Consider the following 14,041-nt stretch of genomic DNA (forward strand, 5'->3'; position numbering starts at 1 on the left):
TCTTCTCTTCCCTTCTCTTCTCTTCTCTTCTCTTCTCTTCTCTTCTCTTCTCTTCTCTTCTCCACTCCTCTCTCTCCTCTCCTCTGCTCTCCTCTCTATCTCCTCTCCTCTCTATCAGTCTTTCTTCCCACACTCCCTCACTCTTTCTTGCGAAATGCAGTCTTGAAAGAAAACTAATTTCTCATAAATTCATGTGATTTCACTGCCTCTGCTCTTGTTTGTGCCATGTCTTGGCACGTAGTAACATTACTTTTTTTTTTAGCTTTTACTTTCAAGGACTGTGCCTGTCAGCTCAAAGCAAAACATGTTTTTGTTTCTCACAACCAGTGGTTCAGTGGTTCTGCAGCTTGTAACATTGCGAGAGGCTCTTGTGAACTCACTTTGCTGCTCTCCATGGGCCTGTGAATGCCCTGGGTGAGTTTACAGCAGGTGAGCAGAGCATTTGTCGAACTGTAACAGTTCTCTGTGAGTGACGGCTCCAACTTCTAGACTCCAGGGAAACTGAAGACTAAAATGTTGCTTGAGCTTTGGAGCTGGCTACTCCTCCTGAGCAAAGGTGTTTGGATGTGTCAGGCTCTGGTCAAGAAAGTGTTCGCGTGCGTGCGTATGTATGTGAGTGCGTGTGCACAAGCTTTTGTGTGTGCACGTGTCTGTGTGTGTGCATGCGTGCGTGCATGCATGCATGCAAGCGTGTGCTTTTGTGTGTGTGTCTGTGTCTGTGTGCGTGCGTCTGTGTGTGCGTGTGCGTGTGTGGGTGTGTCTGTGTGTGTCCGCAAGGCCACAGATAAGTGCCTTCCCCTCTTCCCATGGCCAGACCTCCCTTCCCTGTCTGAAATTGCATCACAGTCTGGCAATGGCAAACAGGTAATGGAAGGAACGTAAGAAAGAAAGAAACAGAGAAAGGAGGGCAGAGTGCCGATTACAAGTGGAAGAGAAATGGTTTGCTGTGGCTAGATTCAACACCTGCAAATGGATCTCACACTTAAGTCCTGCTCTACCTTCCATTTGCGCTCTATTAATACCACAAGACATACCTGTCTGAAAACCTGACATTACTCTGTCACAAAAATGTGGAAAATGTTTCATTTTGCAAGTATGGCATATCAAGGCTCCCTGGATCTACTCAATGAGCAGCGGAATTATCGAAGGGAACAATAGCAACTGTAGCAAGAAGGACAAAACCATATGGGCCACTGGCGCACGCCCACCTGAATGTCAGGTCATGTACCATAAATCAATTTATTGGCCTGGACTACGCAGATGCAGACACTTAAATTCAGTCAAGAAAAACATTTTTTATAAAGGCTAAACCTGATTGGTGTTTCAGCCATAACGTTAAAAGAGTTTTTCTGGAATGCTGTAGACATGATGCCTTGCCCCAGATGAAAAATTCTGTAACATTTAATATCAGGATTGTCATTTTTGGTTTCAAGCTAAAAAAATGGGGGGGGGGAGATCAAATCAGAGTCGTCACAAATAGATGCTCTTAAATCATTGTACAGTTCCATCCTTCAACCAGGCCTGGTCTGGCCATCTGGCTTACAGGGCATTTCCCAGTGGGCCCTGCTCCCTCGTGGGCTGCTATTTTCAGAAATGTTTTAAAAAAAAAACTGTTTTTACATTTCTGAAAATAGGGACCCACGAGGGTGCAGGGCCCACCAGTGAGTCAGTTCTACTCCGCTAATTTTGAGGGGCCCCTTTAAGCCAAAAGTGCCTGGGCCCTACTTATCCCCCCAGGTCAGCGCTGCCTTCAACATGGTAGTCATGGAACACTCATGAACTTGAAACTCATTTGACAAGACTACACATGAGGTATTCAGCCAAATCTAAACCAACTTATTTAAATAGCTTTGAATACCATGGATGGCATTTTGCCAAAGCTGCACCTGCTTCATAGCTGTTCCCGGTGTCCTGATCAATGTCTTGCATGGAAACCTTCCTAACCGGTCTGTGCAGAGGTGCCAATGCCCAGGTTCAGAAAGCAAAAAACACAGCTAAATAATATGAGGCATCAAGTATTGGCAGAGGACGCGCTCAACTTCTTGGAAAACCGAAAAGCTTTTGGGTGCGAGATAAAAAGCGTCAACTTAAGGAAGAAGAAATCCGCACTCACAAACTGCGTCTCATTATTTATTTATATTACCACCATGTCCAAAAAGCAAACGCGTTTCGGCTAACAAGCCTTCATCAGTGCGTGGTACTCAGAACAAAGAAAGGGGTGCATCTTATCAAAGGGGAGGTGAGAGGTCACAAGCTGCAGGTGGATCACATGATAGTGGGTGGCACCCAAGGGTGCAAAAACACAGTGTAGCCTATAGGCCGGAACAAAAATACACCGTCTATATCTTTAAAACAAAAGGAACAATAAAGAATGGAAAAAAGAAAAAGAAAAACAAGGCTGGAATTGTAGGATGTCTAAAAAAACCAAAATGTTATGAAGGCAGCAGCAAGTACCATCGCTGGCCATAGCCAACATTAAGACTAATAAATGTAATGACATAACCAGTAACCAAAACATATTTACTGAGAAATTGTATTAATGGAGGAAACAGCAGCCTTCACTCATACCTATCCCTTTCATCCCCATAGATAAATAAATAAATAATGGGCTAAACCCCATCAGTGCGCAATATACCCAACCACCATGACGCCCGGTTTTCCATCAGAGCCCAGTGAACCTACAAAAGAAAATAAAGTACAATAGATTATAAGAAACTAGTTAGCGTTAGTTCTTCATTAAGCCCATTAGGTTGGACTGTTTGGAGCGTAAATATCCAATAGGCCTCTCTTTGGAGCAGGAGGCGCTCCCTGTCACCACCTCGTTTAAGAGGCTTGACTAACTCGATGCCCTGGAATCTCAGTGTACAAACATCGTGGCCACATTCATTAAAGTGTCTTGCCACGGGAGACTTAATGTCATGATTGCGTATGTTGCTTTTGTGTTCGTTTATTCGTATTCTTAGTTCACGTTTAGTTTTCCCAACGTAGCCAAATCCGCACGGACATTTCAACAAATAGACCACAAAAGTGGTGCGGCATGTTATTCTCCCCCTCACAGAGAATGACCTGCCGGTACGCGGGTGTAGAAAGGCATTGCCCTTAATCATTGCATTGCAGTTTACGCAGTTTTTGCAGGGGTAGTTACCCGGGTCAAGATTAGTAAGCCAGTTAGTAGGTGGGGTGAAACTATCAGCCCTTACCAAAGAATCTCGCACATTTGGAAATCTTTTAAAAGCAAAAAGAGGAGGATCTTGGAAGGAGTGGCCAATCTGCGAGTCGCTAGACAGTATGTGCCAATGCCTTTTCATAGTTGCCTTCACGTCGGAAGAAAGGGTAGAACAGGTTGAAGACAAAACAATGCGGTTATCAGACTAATCTTCTTTTTCTCAAGCAAGGATTCCCGTTCCATGTTACGTGCCCTGTCCAAACATGAGTTCAGATTTTCAAGGTCGTAACCTTTTGACAAAAAACGTTCATAAATAATTTTGGCTTGGCTCTCAAAATCATCAGCAGTACTACAAATTCTCCTCATACGCAGGAATTGACTATAGGGGAGAGATTTCTTCATTGAGGGAGGGTGATAGCTTTTAGAATGTAAAAAGTTATTTCTATCAGTAGGTTTTCGAAAAACCGACGTCTGGAGAACCGGACCTGTGGACCTAGAAACATTCACATCAAGGAAAGAAATAGATGACTTGTCATACTCCAAAGTGAAATGTATCGAATCCAGCCTAGAATTCAGAAAGTCATGGAAATTGTGAAGTTGTTCCTCAGTGCCTTTAAACACAAAGAATATGTCATCAATAAAGCGAAAATAGCATTTAAGACATTGCAAGAAAGAATTTTTAGAAGAATAAACAAAGTCCTCCTCAAATTTGCCCATGAACAGGTTTGCGTAATTTGGGGCAAATGGGGAACCCATGGCGGTCCCCTTCACCTGATGGTAAAAACTGTTCTCGTATTTGAAGTAGTTCATGTTGAGCACAATGTGTGCCAGATCCCATAAGAATGACGACGGGGGTTCATCCACATCCCGTGATTTGAGATAATGATCTAACGCGGATAAGCCAAGGTCGTGTGGGATGTTTGTGTAGAGGCTTGTAATGTCCATAGTGCACAGGAAGTCATCATTGGAAACATTGACATTCATAAGTTTGCTTAAAAAGTCAGATGTGTCTCTTAGATAAGAGGGCAAGGACCAGACGATGGGTTTAATATACCAGTCCACATATTGTGAAATGCCCTCGGTGAGAGATTGACAACCAGCTACAATAGGGCGTCCGGGAACAGTGATGTCACATTTTTTGTGTATCTTGGGCAAGGTGTAAAAGACAGGTCGGACAGGGTGTTGCTGAAGTAAAAATTCATGTTCGTTTTTAGTGATGTAATTCTCAGTCCTGCCAGTGCTCAGTGTGCGTTTTATGGAGTTAAAAAAACGGCCAGTTGGATCACACATGAGCGGCGCGTAAAACTCCTTGTCTCCCAATTGTCGTAGGATTTCATTGCGGTATGCCTCTTTATCTTGTAATACTATTCCTCCGCCTTTATCTGCATTTTTAATCACAATGGTGTCATCTTCAGATAAAGTTCGTAGAGCAGCCCGCTCGGAATGTGAGAGATTTGGATAAAAATGTTGGGGCTTCTCTAATTGTTTAGAGACATCCTGATCAACCAGACGGCAAAAGGTTTGGACTGAGGGGTTAAGAACATGGGGCATGAAAGTACTTTTGGGTCGAAAATGGCTCTTAGGCGAGTTATCCTGGGGGGCAGTCGGTTCTCTAGGTGGGGCAGGGGGGGCCGGATTTGTTGTGAAAAAAGCTCTCAATTTCACAGATCTGAAAAATTTGAAAAGTTCAATTTTTGTCATGAAAGGGTCTGTGTGCTTAGATGGAACAAAAGAGAGGCCCTTTGAGAGAACAGCAGTCTCCTCCGCACTAAGAGCTCTGCTGGATAGGTTTATCACATTTGATACCTCCGTGTCTGCCACCGTCTCCCTGCGTAACCGGTGTTTCTTGCCACCCCTTCGTGTCGGTCTCCTCTTGTATTTCTGGCCCGAGGTCCGTGTCTCCCCTCCTGGTGTAAAAAATTGCGTGCGGTACCTGCTGACGTAGTTTCACTTGCAGATTCATCAGTTGAGAGGCCACTGGAGTAGGAGTCGACCGTACGACGCCCGCTGCGCCATCTGCGCGCAGGTGCCGGGTTGAAGAGCCAACTGTAGACTCGATCGTTTTTGTAGTCCATGGTGTCACGGCGATACTTCCGCAATTTGGTTTCCATGATTTCTTTCCTGTATGTATCCAAAAGTGAGGTGCAGCGCTCATCTATCTCCTTTAGTTTATTAGCATCAAAAGTGTCCTGCATCTCTTTTTGAACCTCGGTAATTTCAGCTCGTGCTTTGGAGATTTCTGCATTCGTGTGCTCAATGACCAAAAGCATCAGGTCCAATGAACATTTATTAGTGATCTCACACCATTTCTTGCAGAAGGCATCATCCTCACGTCCTATTGTGGGTTCTTTGTCGATCCTGAGTCCTCTTGGAATGCGCTTGTTTCTGAAGTAGTGCGATAGAGTTGATCCATGCAATTCATTCCGTACTTCTGTCTTTTTCGCCTTTTCAAGTCGCTCGAATAGGGATCCAAAGGCATCGGTAATAAAAGGCTCTGATTCGGTGGGAAAAGAATCCTTTCAGAGTCGGCGTCAGAAAAAAATAGGGTGGAAGCCCTTGCTTCAGTTAGTTTATCTATATCTGTGTAGGACATGGTGGTATTGGTATGAAGGAGCGGCGTCAAAAAAGTAGACTTCAAGTATTGGCAGAGGACGCGCTCAACTTCTTGGAAAACCGAAAAGCTTTTGGGTGCGAGATAAAAAGCGTCAACTTAAGGAAGAAGAAATCCGCACTCACAAACTGCGTCTCATTATTTATTTATATTACCACCATGTCCAAAAAGCAAACGCGTTTCGGCTAACAAGCCTTCATACCAATACCACCATGTCCTACACAGATATAGATAAACTAACTGAAGCAAGGGCTTCCACCCTATTTTTTTCTGACGCCGACTCTGAAAGGATTCTTTTCCCACCGAATCAGAGCCTTTTTACCGATGCCTTTGGATCCCTATTCGAGCGACTTGAAAAGGCGAAAAAGACAGAAGTACGGAATGAATTGCATGGATCAACTCTATCGCACTACTTCAGAAACAAGCGCATTCCAAGAGGACTCAGGATCGACAAAGAACCCACAATAGGACGTGAGGATGATGCCTTCTGCAAGAAATGGTGTGAGATCACTAATAAATGTTCATTGGACCTGATGCTTTTGGTCATTGAGCACACGAATGCAGAAATCTCCAAAGCACGAGCTGAAATTACCGAGGTTCAAAAAGAGATGCAGGACACTTTTGATGCTAATAAACTAAAGGAGATAGATGAGCGCTGCACCTCACTTTTGGATACATACAGGAAAGAAATCATGGAAACCAAATTGCGGAAGTATCGCCGTGACACCATGGACTACAAAAACGATCGAGTCTACAGTTGGCTCTTCAACCCGGCACCTGCGCGCAGATGGCGCAGCGGGCGTCGTACGGTCGACTCCTACTCCAGTGGCCTCTCAACTGATGAATCTGCAAGTGAAACTACGTCAGCAGGTACCGCACGCAATTTTTTACACCAGGAGGGGAGACACGGACCTCGGGCCAGAAATACAAGAGGAGACCGACACGAAGGGGTGGCAAGAAACACCGGTTACGCAGGGAGACGGTGGCAGACACGGAGGTATCAAATGTGATAAACCTATCCAGCAGAGCTCTTAGTGCGGAGGAGACTGCTGTTCTCTCAAAGGGCCTCTCTTTTGTTCCATCTAAGCACACAGACCCTTTCATGACAAAAATTGAACTTTTCAAATTCTTCAGATCTGTGAAATTGAGAGCTTTTTTTACAACAAATCCGGCCCCCTCTGCCCCACCTAGAGAACCGACTGCCCCCCAGGATAACTCGCCTAAGAGCCATTTTCGACCCAAAAGTACTTTCATGCCCCATGTTCTTAACCCCTCAGTCCAAACCTTTTGCCGTCTGGTTGATCAGGATGTCTCTAAACAATTAGAGAAGCCCCAACATTTTTATCCAAATCTCTCACATTCCGAGCGGGCTGCTCTACGAACTTTATCTGAAGATGACACCATTGTGATTAAAAATGCAGATAAAGGCGGAGGAATAGTATTACAAGATAAAGAGGCATACCGCAATGAAATCCTACGACAATTGGGAGACAAGGAGTTTTACGCGCCGCTCATGTGTGATCCAACTGGCCGTTTTTTTAACTCCATAAAACGCACACTGAGCACTGGCAGGACTGAGAATTACATCACTAAAAACGAACATGAATTTTTACTTCAGCAACACCCTGTCCGACCTGTCTTTTACACCTTGCCCAAGATACACAAAAAATGTGACATCACTGTTCCCGGACGCCCTATTGTAGCTGGTTGTCAATCTCTCACCGAGGGCATTTCACAATATGTGGACTGGTATATTAAACCCATCGTCTGGTCCTTGCCCTCTTATCTAAGAGACACATCTGACTTTTTAAGCAAACTTATGAATGTCAATGTTTCCAATGATGACTTCCTGTGCACTATGGACATTACAAGCCTCTACACAAACATCCCACACGACCTTGGCTTATCCGCGTTAGATCATTATCTCAAATCACGGGATGTGGATGAACCCCCGTCGTCATTCTTATGGGATCTGGCACACATTGTGCTCAACATGAACTACTTCAAATACGAGAACAGTTTTTACCATCAGGTGAAGGGGACCGCCATGGGTTCCCCATTTGCCCCAAATTACGCAAACCTGTTCATGGGCAAATTTGAGGAGGACTTTGTTTATTCTTCTAAAAATTCTTTCTTGCAATGTCTTAAATGCTATTTTCGCTTTATTGATGACATATTCTTTGTGTTTAAAGGCACTGAGGAACAACTTCACAATTTCCATGACTTTCTGAATTCTAGGCTGGATTCGATACATTTCACTTTGGAGTATGACAAGTCATCTATTTCTTTCCTTGATGTGAATGTTTCTAGGTCCACAGGTCCGGTTCTCCAGACGTCGGTTTTTCGAAAACCTACTGATAGAAATAACTTTTTACATTCTAAAAGCTATCACCCTCCCTCAATGAAGAAATCTCTCCCCTATAGTCAATTCCTGCGTATGAGGAGAATTTGTAGTACTGCTGATGATTTTGAGAGCCAAGCCAAAATTATTTATGAACGTTTTTTGTCAAAAGGTTACGACCGTGAAAATCTGGACTCATGTTTAGACAGGGCACGTAACATGGAACGGGAATCCTTGCTTGAGAAAAAAGATGTCAAGTCTGATAACCGCATTGTTTTGTCTTCAACCTTTTCTCCTCTTTCCTCTGACGTGAAGGCAACTGTGAAAAGGCATTGGCACATACTGTCTAGCGACTCGCAGATTGGCCACTCCTTCCAAGATCCTCCTCTTTTTGCTTTTAAAAGATTTCCAAATGTGCGAGATTCTTTGGTAAGGGCTGATAGTTTCACCCCACCTACTAACTGGCTTACTAATCTTGACCCGGGTAACTACCCCTGCAAAAACTGCGTAAACTGCAATGCAATGATTAAGGGCAATGCCTTTCTACACCCGCGTACCGGCAGGTCATTCTCTGTGAGGGGGAGAATAACATGCCGCACCACTTTTGTGGTCTATTTGTTGAAATGTCCGTGCGGATTTGGCTACGTTGGGAAAACTAAACGTGAACTAAGAATACGAATAAACGAACACAAAAGCAACATACGCAATCATGACATTAAGTCTCCCGTGGCAAGACACTTTAATGAATGTGGCCACGATGTTTGTACACTGAGATTCCAGGGCATCGAGTTAGTCAAGCCTCTTAAACGAGGTGGTGACAGGGAGCGCCTCCTGCTCCAAAGAGAGGCCTATTGGATATTTACGCTCCAAACAGTCCAACCTAATGGGCTTAATGAAGAACTAACGCTAACTAGTTTCTTATAATCTATTGTACTTTATTTTCTTTTGTAGGTTCACTGGGCTCTGATGGGAAAACCGGGCGTCATGGTGGTTGGGTATATTGCGCACTGATGGGGTTTAGCCCATTATTTATTTATTTATCTATGGGGATGAAAGGGATAGGTATGAGTGAAGGCTGCTGTTTCCTCCATTAATACAATTTCTCAGTAAATATGTTTTGATTACTGGTTATGTCATTACATTTATTAGTCTTAATGTTTGCTATGGCCAGCGATGGTACTTGCTGCTGCCTTCATAACATTTTGTTTTTTTTAGACATCCTACAATTCCAGCCTTGTTTTTTCTTTTTCTTTTTTCCATTCTTTATTGTTCCTTTTGTTTTAAAGATATAGACGGTGTATTTTTGTTCCGGCCTATAGGCTACACTGTGTTTTTGCACCCTTGGGTGCCACCCACTATCATGTGATCCACCTGCAGCTTGTGACCTCTCACCTCCCCTTTGATAAGATGCACCCCTTTCTTTGTTCTGAGTACCACGCACTGATGAAGGCTTGTTAGCCGAAACGCGTTTGCTTTTTGGACATGGTGGTAATATAAATAAATAATGAGACGCAGTTTGTGAGTGCGGATTTCTTCTTCCTTAAATAATATGAGGCAACCAGCTCTGGCTTAGCTAAGCTCAGCTAAGAATTAAATAGTTCAGAATTAAAGTGAGTTTACATTGCACTTTCATTTAATTCCGAATAAACTTTAGTCTGATATGGGAAGTGTTTACATTATGTTTTCCAAAGCACAATTTAGTTTAATTCAGAATGAAATGTCCCATGTAAATGAGGCCAGTGTGTGCACTGAAAGCAGATAGATCAGTTACTAATGTAAAAATCTCCTGTTCTAAGAAAAGTTTCCCTTTAACTTAAACTCGGTAATCGGCACATTAGACCATGGAACGCATGGTGTATTCATACTCATGGTGTACTTATGGTGTATTCAGAGTGCATTTATAGTTCAAGTGCCTCTCACAATGTGATAAGTTGCACAACCATTGAAGGGATTGCAGAAATAAACACAAGATTTGTTTTTATTGTTTTTATTAAAAGCTGACGGGCACAGTCTCCGAAAGTTAACGCTGCAATCATCCGACTATGTGCCAACTGCCAAGACATGGCGCAAACAAGTGCGCAACCAGAGATATCACACATCACAGTCATGAGAGATTTGCTTTCTTGCAAGAGTGGATTGCAAGACCCTTGCATCTATGAATTGTAGTACGTATGTGGGTGAATATGGGGCATTTACATTACATTACATTACATTACATTTAGAGATGCACAGGATCCAAGATCCGGTTCCGGATCCGGCAGGATAATAGGGTTTTTCACAGGATCCGGATCCGGTAGCCGAGGCTTTTCAGTCAAAATAGTTTGAACCAAAGTGATAAAAAGGGCCCACCCACGAGTAGGCTATGTGTTTCAACCATTTTGTAGGATCCGGTATCCGGTTCCGGATCCGGCAGGATCTTAGGCAGTGGATCCGGTATCCGGCAGGATCCTAAAAATCAGGATCCGGTGCATCTCTAATTCTAATTCTAATCTAAACACTTAGTTGACGCTTTTTATCCAAAAGCGACTCAGTTATTTAGATACAGTGTATTGATTACAGTCCCTGGGGCAGTGTGGGGCCTTTGCTCAAGGGCACTTCAACCATGGCTGGTGTGGGATTCAAACCTGGAACCTTTCAATTACAAAACTGACTCCCTAACCATTGGGCCACGGCTGTCCCCGTCCCCCATTCAGTTGAAACTGAAAAGGGCGGTGCTGTATTCTACCTATTACGTGGCGTATTTGAATGTGCTATAGAAATGCAGGCCATTTATCATGTGGCACAGAGTATAAACAGGAAGTGTCATTGTCCTTGTACAAGCCTGGCTGGCTATCAGTGGCATGCCATATAACCCTCCTTACACAGGTCCCCCCACCCTGAACTAGCATACACACACACACGCACACGCACGCGCACGCGCACACACACACACTGAGAGAGAGAGATACACACAGACACAGAGAGGAACGCACGCACGCACGCACGCACGCACGCACGCACGCACACACACACACACACACATGTACATACACACACACACACACACACACACATGTACATACACACACACACCCTTTTTCCTCTTTAAACTTGCGTAACGCACTTGGTGACAGTGACTTGTGTGATGACAGTGAACATGGGACTCGTATTTCCCTGCCGGCTGAAATGCAGATCCTGTTCAGACTTGTCGAGTCAGTTACTCTACGAGTGGCACCTGTTTGTCTATGGGCTGTTTCGGTGTGTGTGTGTGCGCGTGCGTGTGCACGTGTATGTGTGTGTGTGCGCGCGTGTGCATGTCTGAGTGTGTGCCTGCACTCGAGTCGGGAGTGTGTTGTGTGTTTCTGAAAACTGAACTGTACAGTGTACTTCCATTTCCAAACCTCTGGGGGTTACGTGAGGCCAAAAAAGTCTCCTTACGCTGATCCCCTTTAATGTCAGCTTAAGATATTCAGCCACTTTGCTACAGGGCTGAGGCAGTCTGACTAACAAACACACTGATCGCCTTCTCCGGTTTCTCACTGAGAGAAAAGCGTCTATCAGGAAGCAGAACAATGCACACAGCGAATAGATTCCATCAAAACGCGTAGCGTACACGAGGAGAATAGATTCTATCAAAATGCATAGCGTACACTAGAAGAATACACTCTATTAAAATGCATAGCGTACACGAGGAGAATAGATTCTATCAGAATGCGATGCGTGTACGAGGAGAATAGATTGTATCAGAATAAGAAGATTATACCTGCAGACAATAGATTCTATCAGAATGGAGAGAGCGCTTGTTGGAAGATGGTTGGCAAATGTTTTTGTCATAACATTTGCAAGATAGTTTCAGGGTACCTACGTTTGTTATGGGATTCATAAAATATCATTTGTTTATCTGTATCATCTTAATTAGTGGAAAATCACACAAATCTCATGGACAGTTTTCCAAGAACAAGTAACCAACTTGCTCAATATTGATGATTAATCTGTGAGCAATTAGGAATTCCTCTGTAATTACTCAGTAGTGTTTTGTAAGCAGTTTAGGAAACACTGCAGTAATCTGAGTATATCATCTTACCTGCCTAGCTCACCTGAAGGGGAATTCTCTGTCCGTCTGTCTGTCTGTCTGTCTGTCTGTCTGTCTGTTTGACTTTCCTTGTTCTTTCTTTCTTTCTTTCTTTCTTTCTTTCTTTCTTTCTTTCTTTCTTTCTTTCTTTCTTTCTTTCTTTCTTTCTTTCTTTCTTTCTTTCTTTCTTTCTTTCTTTCTTTCTTTCTCTGTGTCTGTCTGTCTGGTTGTCTGTCTGGTTGTCTGTCTATCTCTCTCTCTCTCTCTCTCTCTCTCTCTCTCTCTCTCTCTCTCTCTCTCTCTCTCTCTCTCTCTCTCTCTCTCTCTCTCTCTCCCTCCCCTCTCTCTCTCTCCTATGTTCTATGTCTAATGGTGTTGGTATCTCTGTGTGTGTGTTCTATCCTTGTAGGTCTAAGCACTGTGTTCTGGCCCCAGTCCTGTGGGCAACGGAGGTCCAGGAGTCGGACCTGAAGAACATGGCCAGTCTGCTCTTGGAGAACGATGAGGACGCAGAAGAGCCACACAAAAGTAAGCCGCCATACTACAGTTAGTACAGTAGATGAATGCAAAGATTGCATTGAGATGTAATTATGTACTATGCATGATTGTACCAAAGCACATTATTTTTGGTCAAGCTCGCAGGCGATTTTGATTGATTTTGCGATATAGGACACAGTGATACATGTGTGTCCTACGCGAGGCTGAAAGAGCTCAGACATCATGCAGAAATCAAGCCTTGAACAGCAGATTACATTTGACATGTGAAATCTCAACTTTGAGATTTTGAAAATGTTGAATGACTATGATTTCAGGCATAGAGCTGTGATTTCGGGCATAGATAATTTTCTTGCCTCTGATATTTCTCCACTGTGATGTTTACAATGTCATACCAAAACAGATCAAAAGACCCATGGCATGTTGCAGTTCCCTGTAGGTACCTGTTGCATATAGGCATTTACGATTGCAGTATGGTTGTCATGGCTCCACCCAAACATCGTTATCACAAGCACGCGGTCAAATGGACAAGATAGCTACAGATAGCAGTTGCCCTGTTTGTTTAGAAGCATTTAAATGCAATGGTCAGTTCAGCCTGAAACAGCTGCCCATAACAAGGACTGTAAATGCATTACTGTGCAATAGAGATAGTGTTTATGGTGCTGATAGGATGATAAGGCCCTTCCTAATGGGCTATTCCCCTCCGCAATTACCGTCTAGTATTGCCTCCCCTCAACCATTTTGCATTCAGCATGCGTGTGTGTGTAAGCATTGTACATTGTGGTGGTCTTTTGTTGGGGTTGCATTGATAATAATGTGTTTGGAAAATTGCAATCAGTGTTGTTATTATCATTGGCTAAATGGTGGATCTCTGTTTTCTATCTCTCTATCTCTCTGTCGCTCTCTTTCTATATTCTTCATCTCTCCCTCTCTCCTCTCTATCGCGCGCTCTCTCTCTCTGTCTTTACCACCCTCTACCCATACGCTAAGCCGGTTGTTCCCTCCCCCCACCCATCCAGGTGATTTCAATCCCATGTTGTTTTCTGAATGGAGGCAAAGGGCATCAGCCACCACCACCCCAACCTTCCCCACCCTCTACTCTACCTCCCCCACCCTCCCCTCTGCCTGCCATTGCCACTGCACAGCTCATAACAATAATTGTTTTTGCCCGTATCCTGACCCTGCCTCTTCTGTACAGCACACACACACACACACACACACACACACACACACACACACACACACACACACACACACACACACACACACACACACACACACACACACACACACACACACACCGTCAGGGATGAGCACAAACCGATCGAGCGGCAGATTAGAGCAAAGCAAAGCAGTGCTGTGCTGCGCAGGGATGGG

General features: G+C 44.0%; 1 protein-coding gene across 1 annotated transcript in view; it reads left to right on the forward strand.

The window, feature by feature from the left end:
* si:ch211-266k8.4 (TBC1 domain family member 10B) overlaps positions 1–14,041 on the forward strand; it is a 76,967-nt gene that overhangs the window by 14,203 nt on the left and 48,723 nt on the right. Inside the window, exon 10 of the mRNA XM_063196378.1 lies at positions 12,579–12,697. Within this exon, the coding sequence (XP_063052448.1) occupies positions 12,579–12,697 (119 nt within the window). The remainder of the gene's footprint in view (positions 1–12,578; positions 12,698–14,041) is intronic.

The sequence above is a fragment of the Engraulis encrasicolus genome, chromosome 4 (genome assembly GCF_034702125.1).
Source record: "Engraulis encrasicolus isolate BLACKSEA-1 chromosome 4, IST_EnEncr_1.0, whole genome shotgun sequence".
Taxonomy (NCBI): Eukaryota; Metazoa; Chordata; class Actinopteri; order Clupeiformes; family Engraulidae; genus Engraulis; species Engraulis encrasicolus.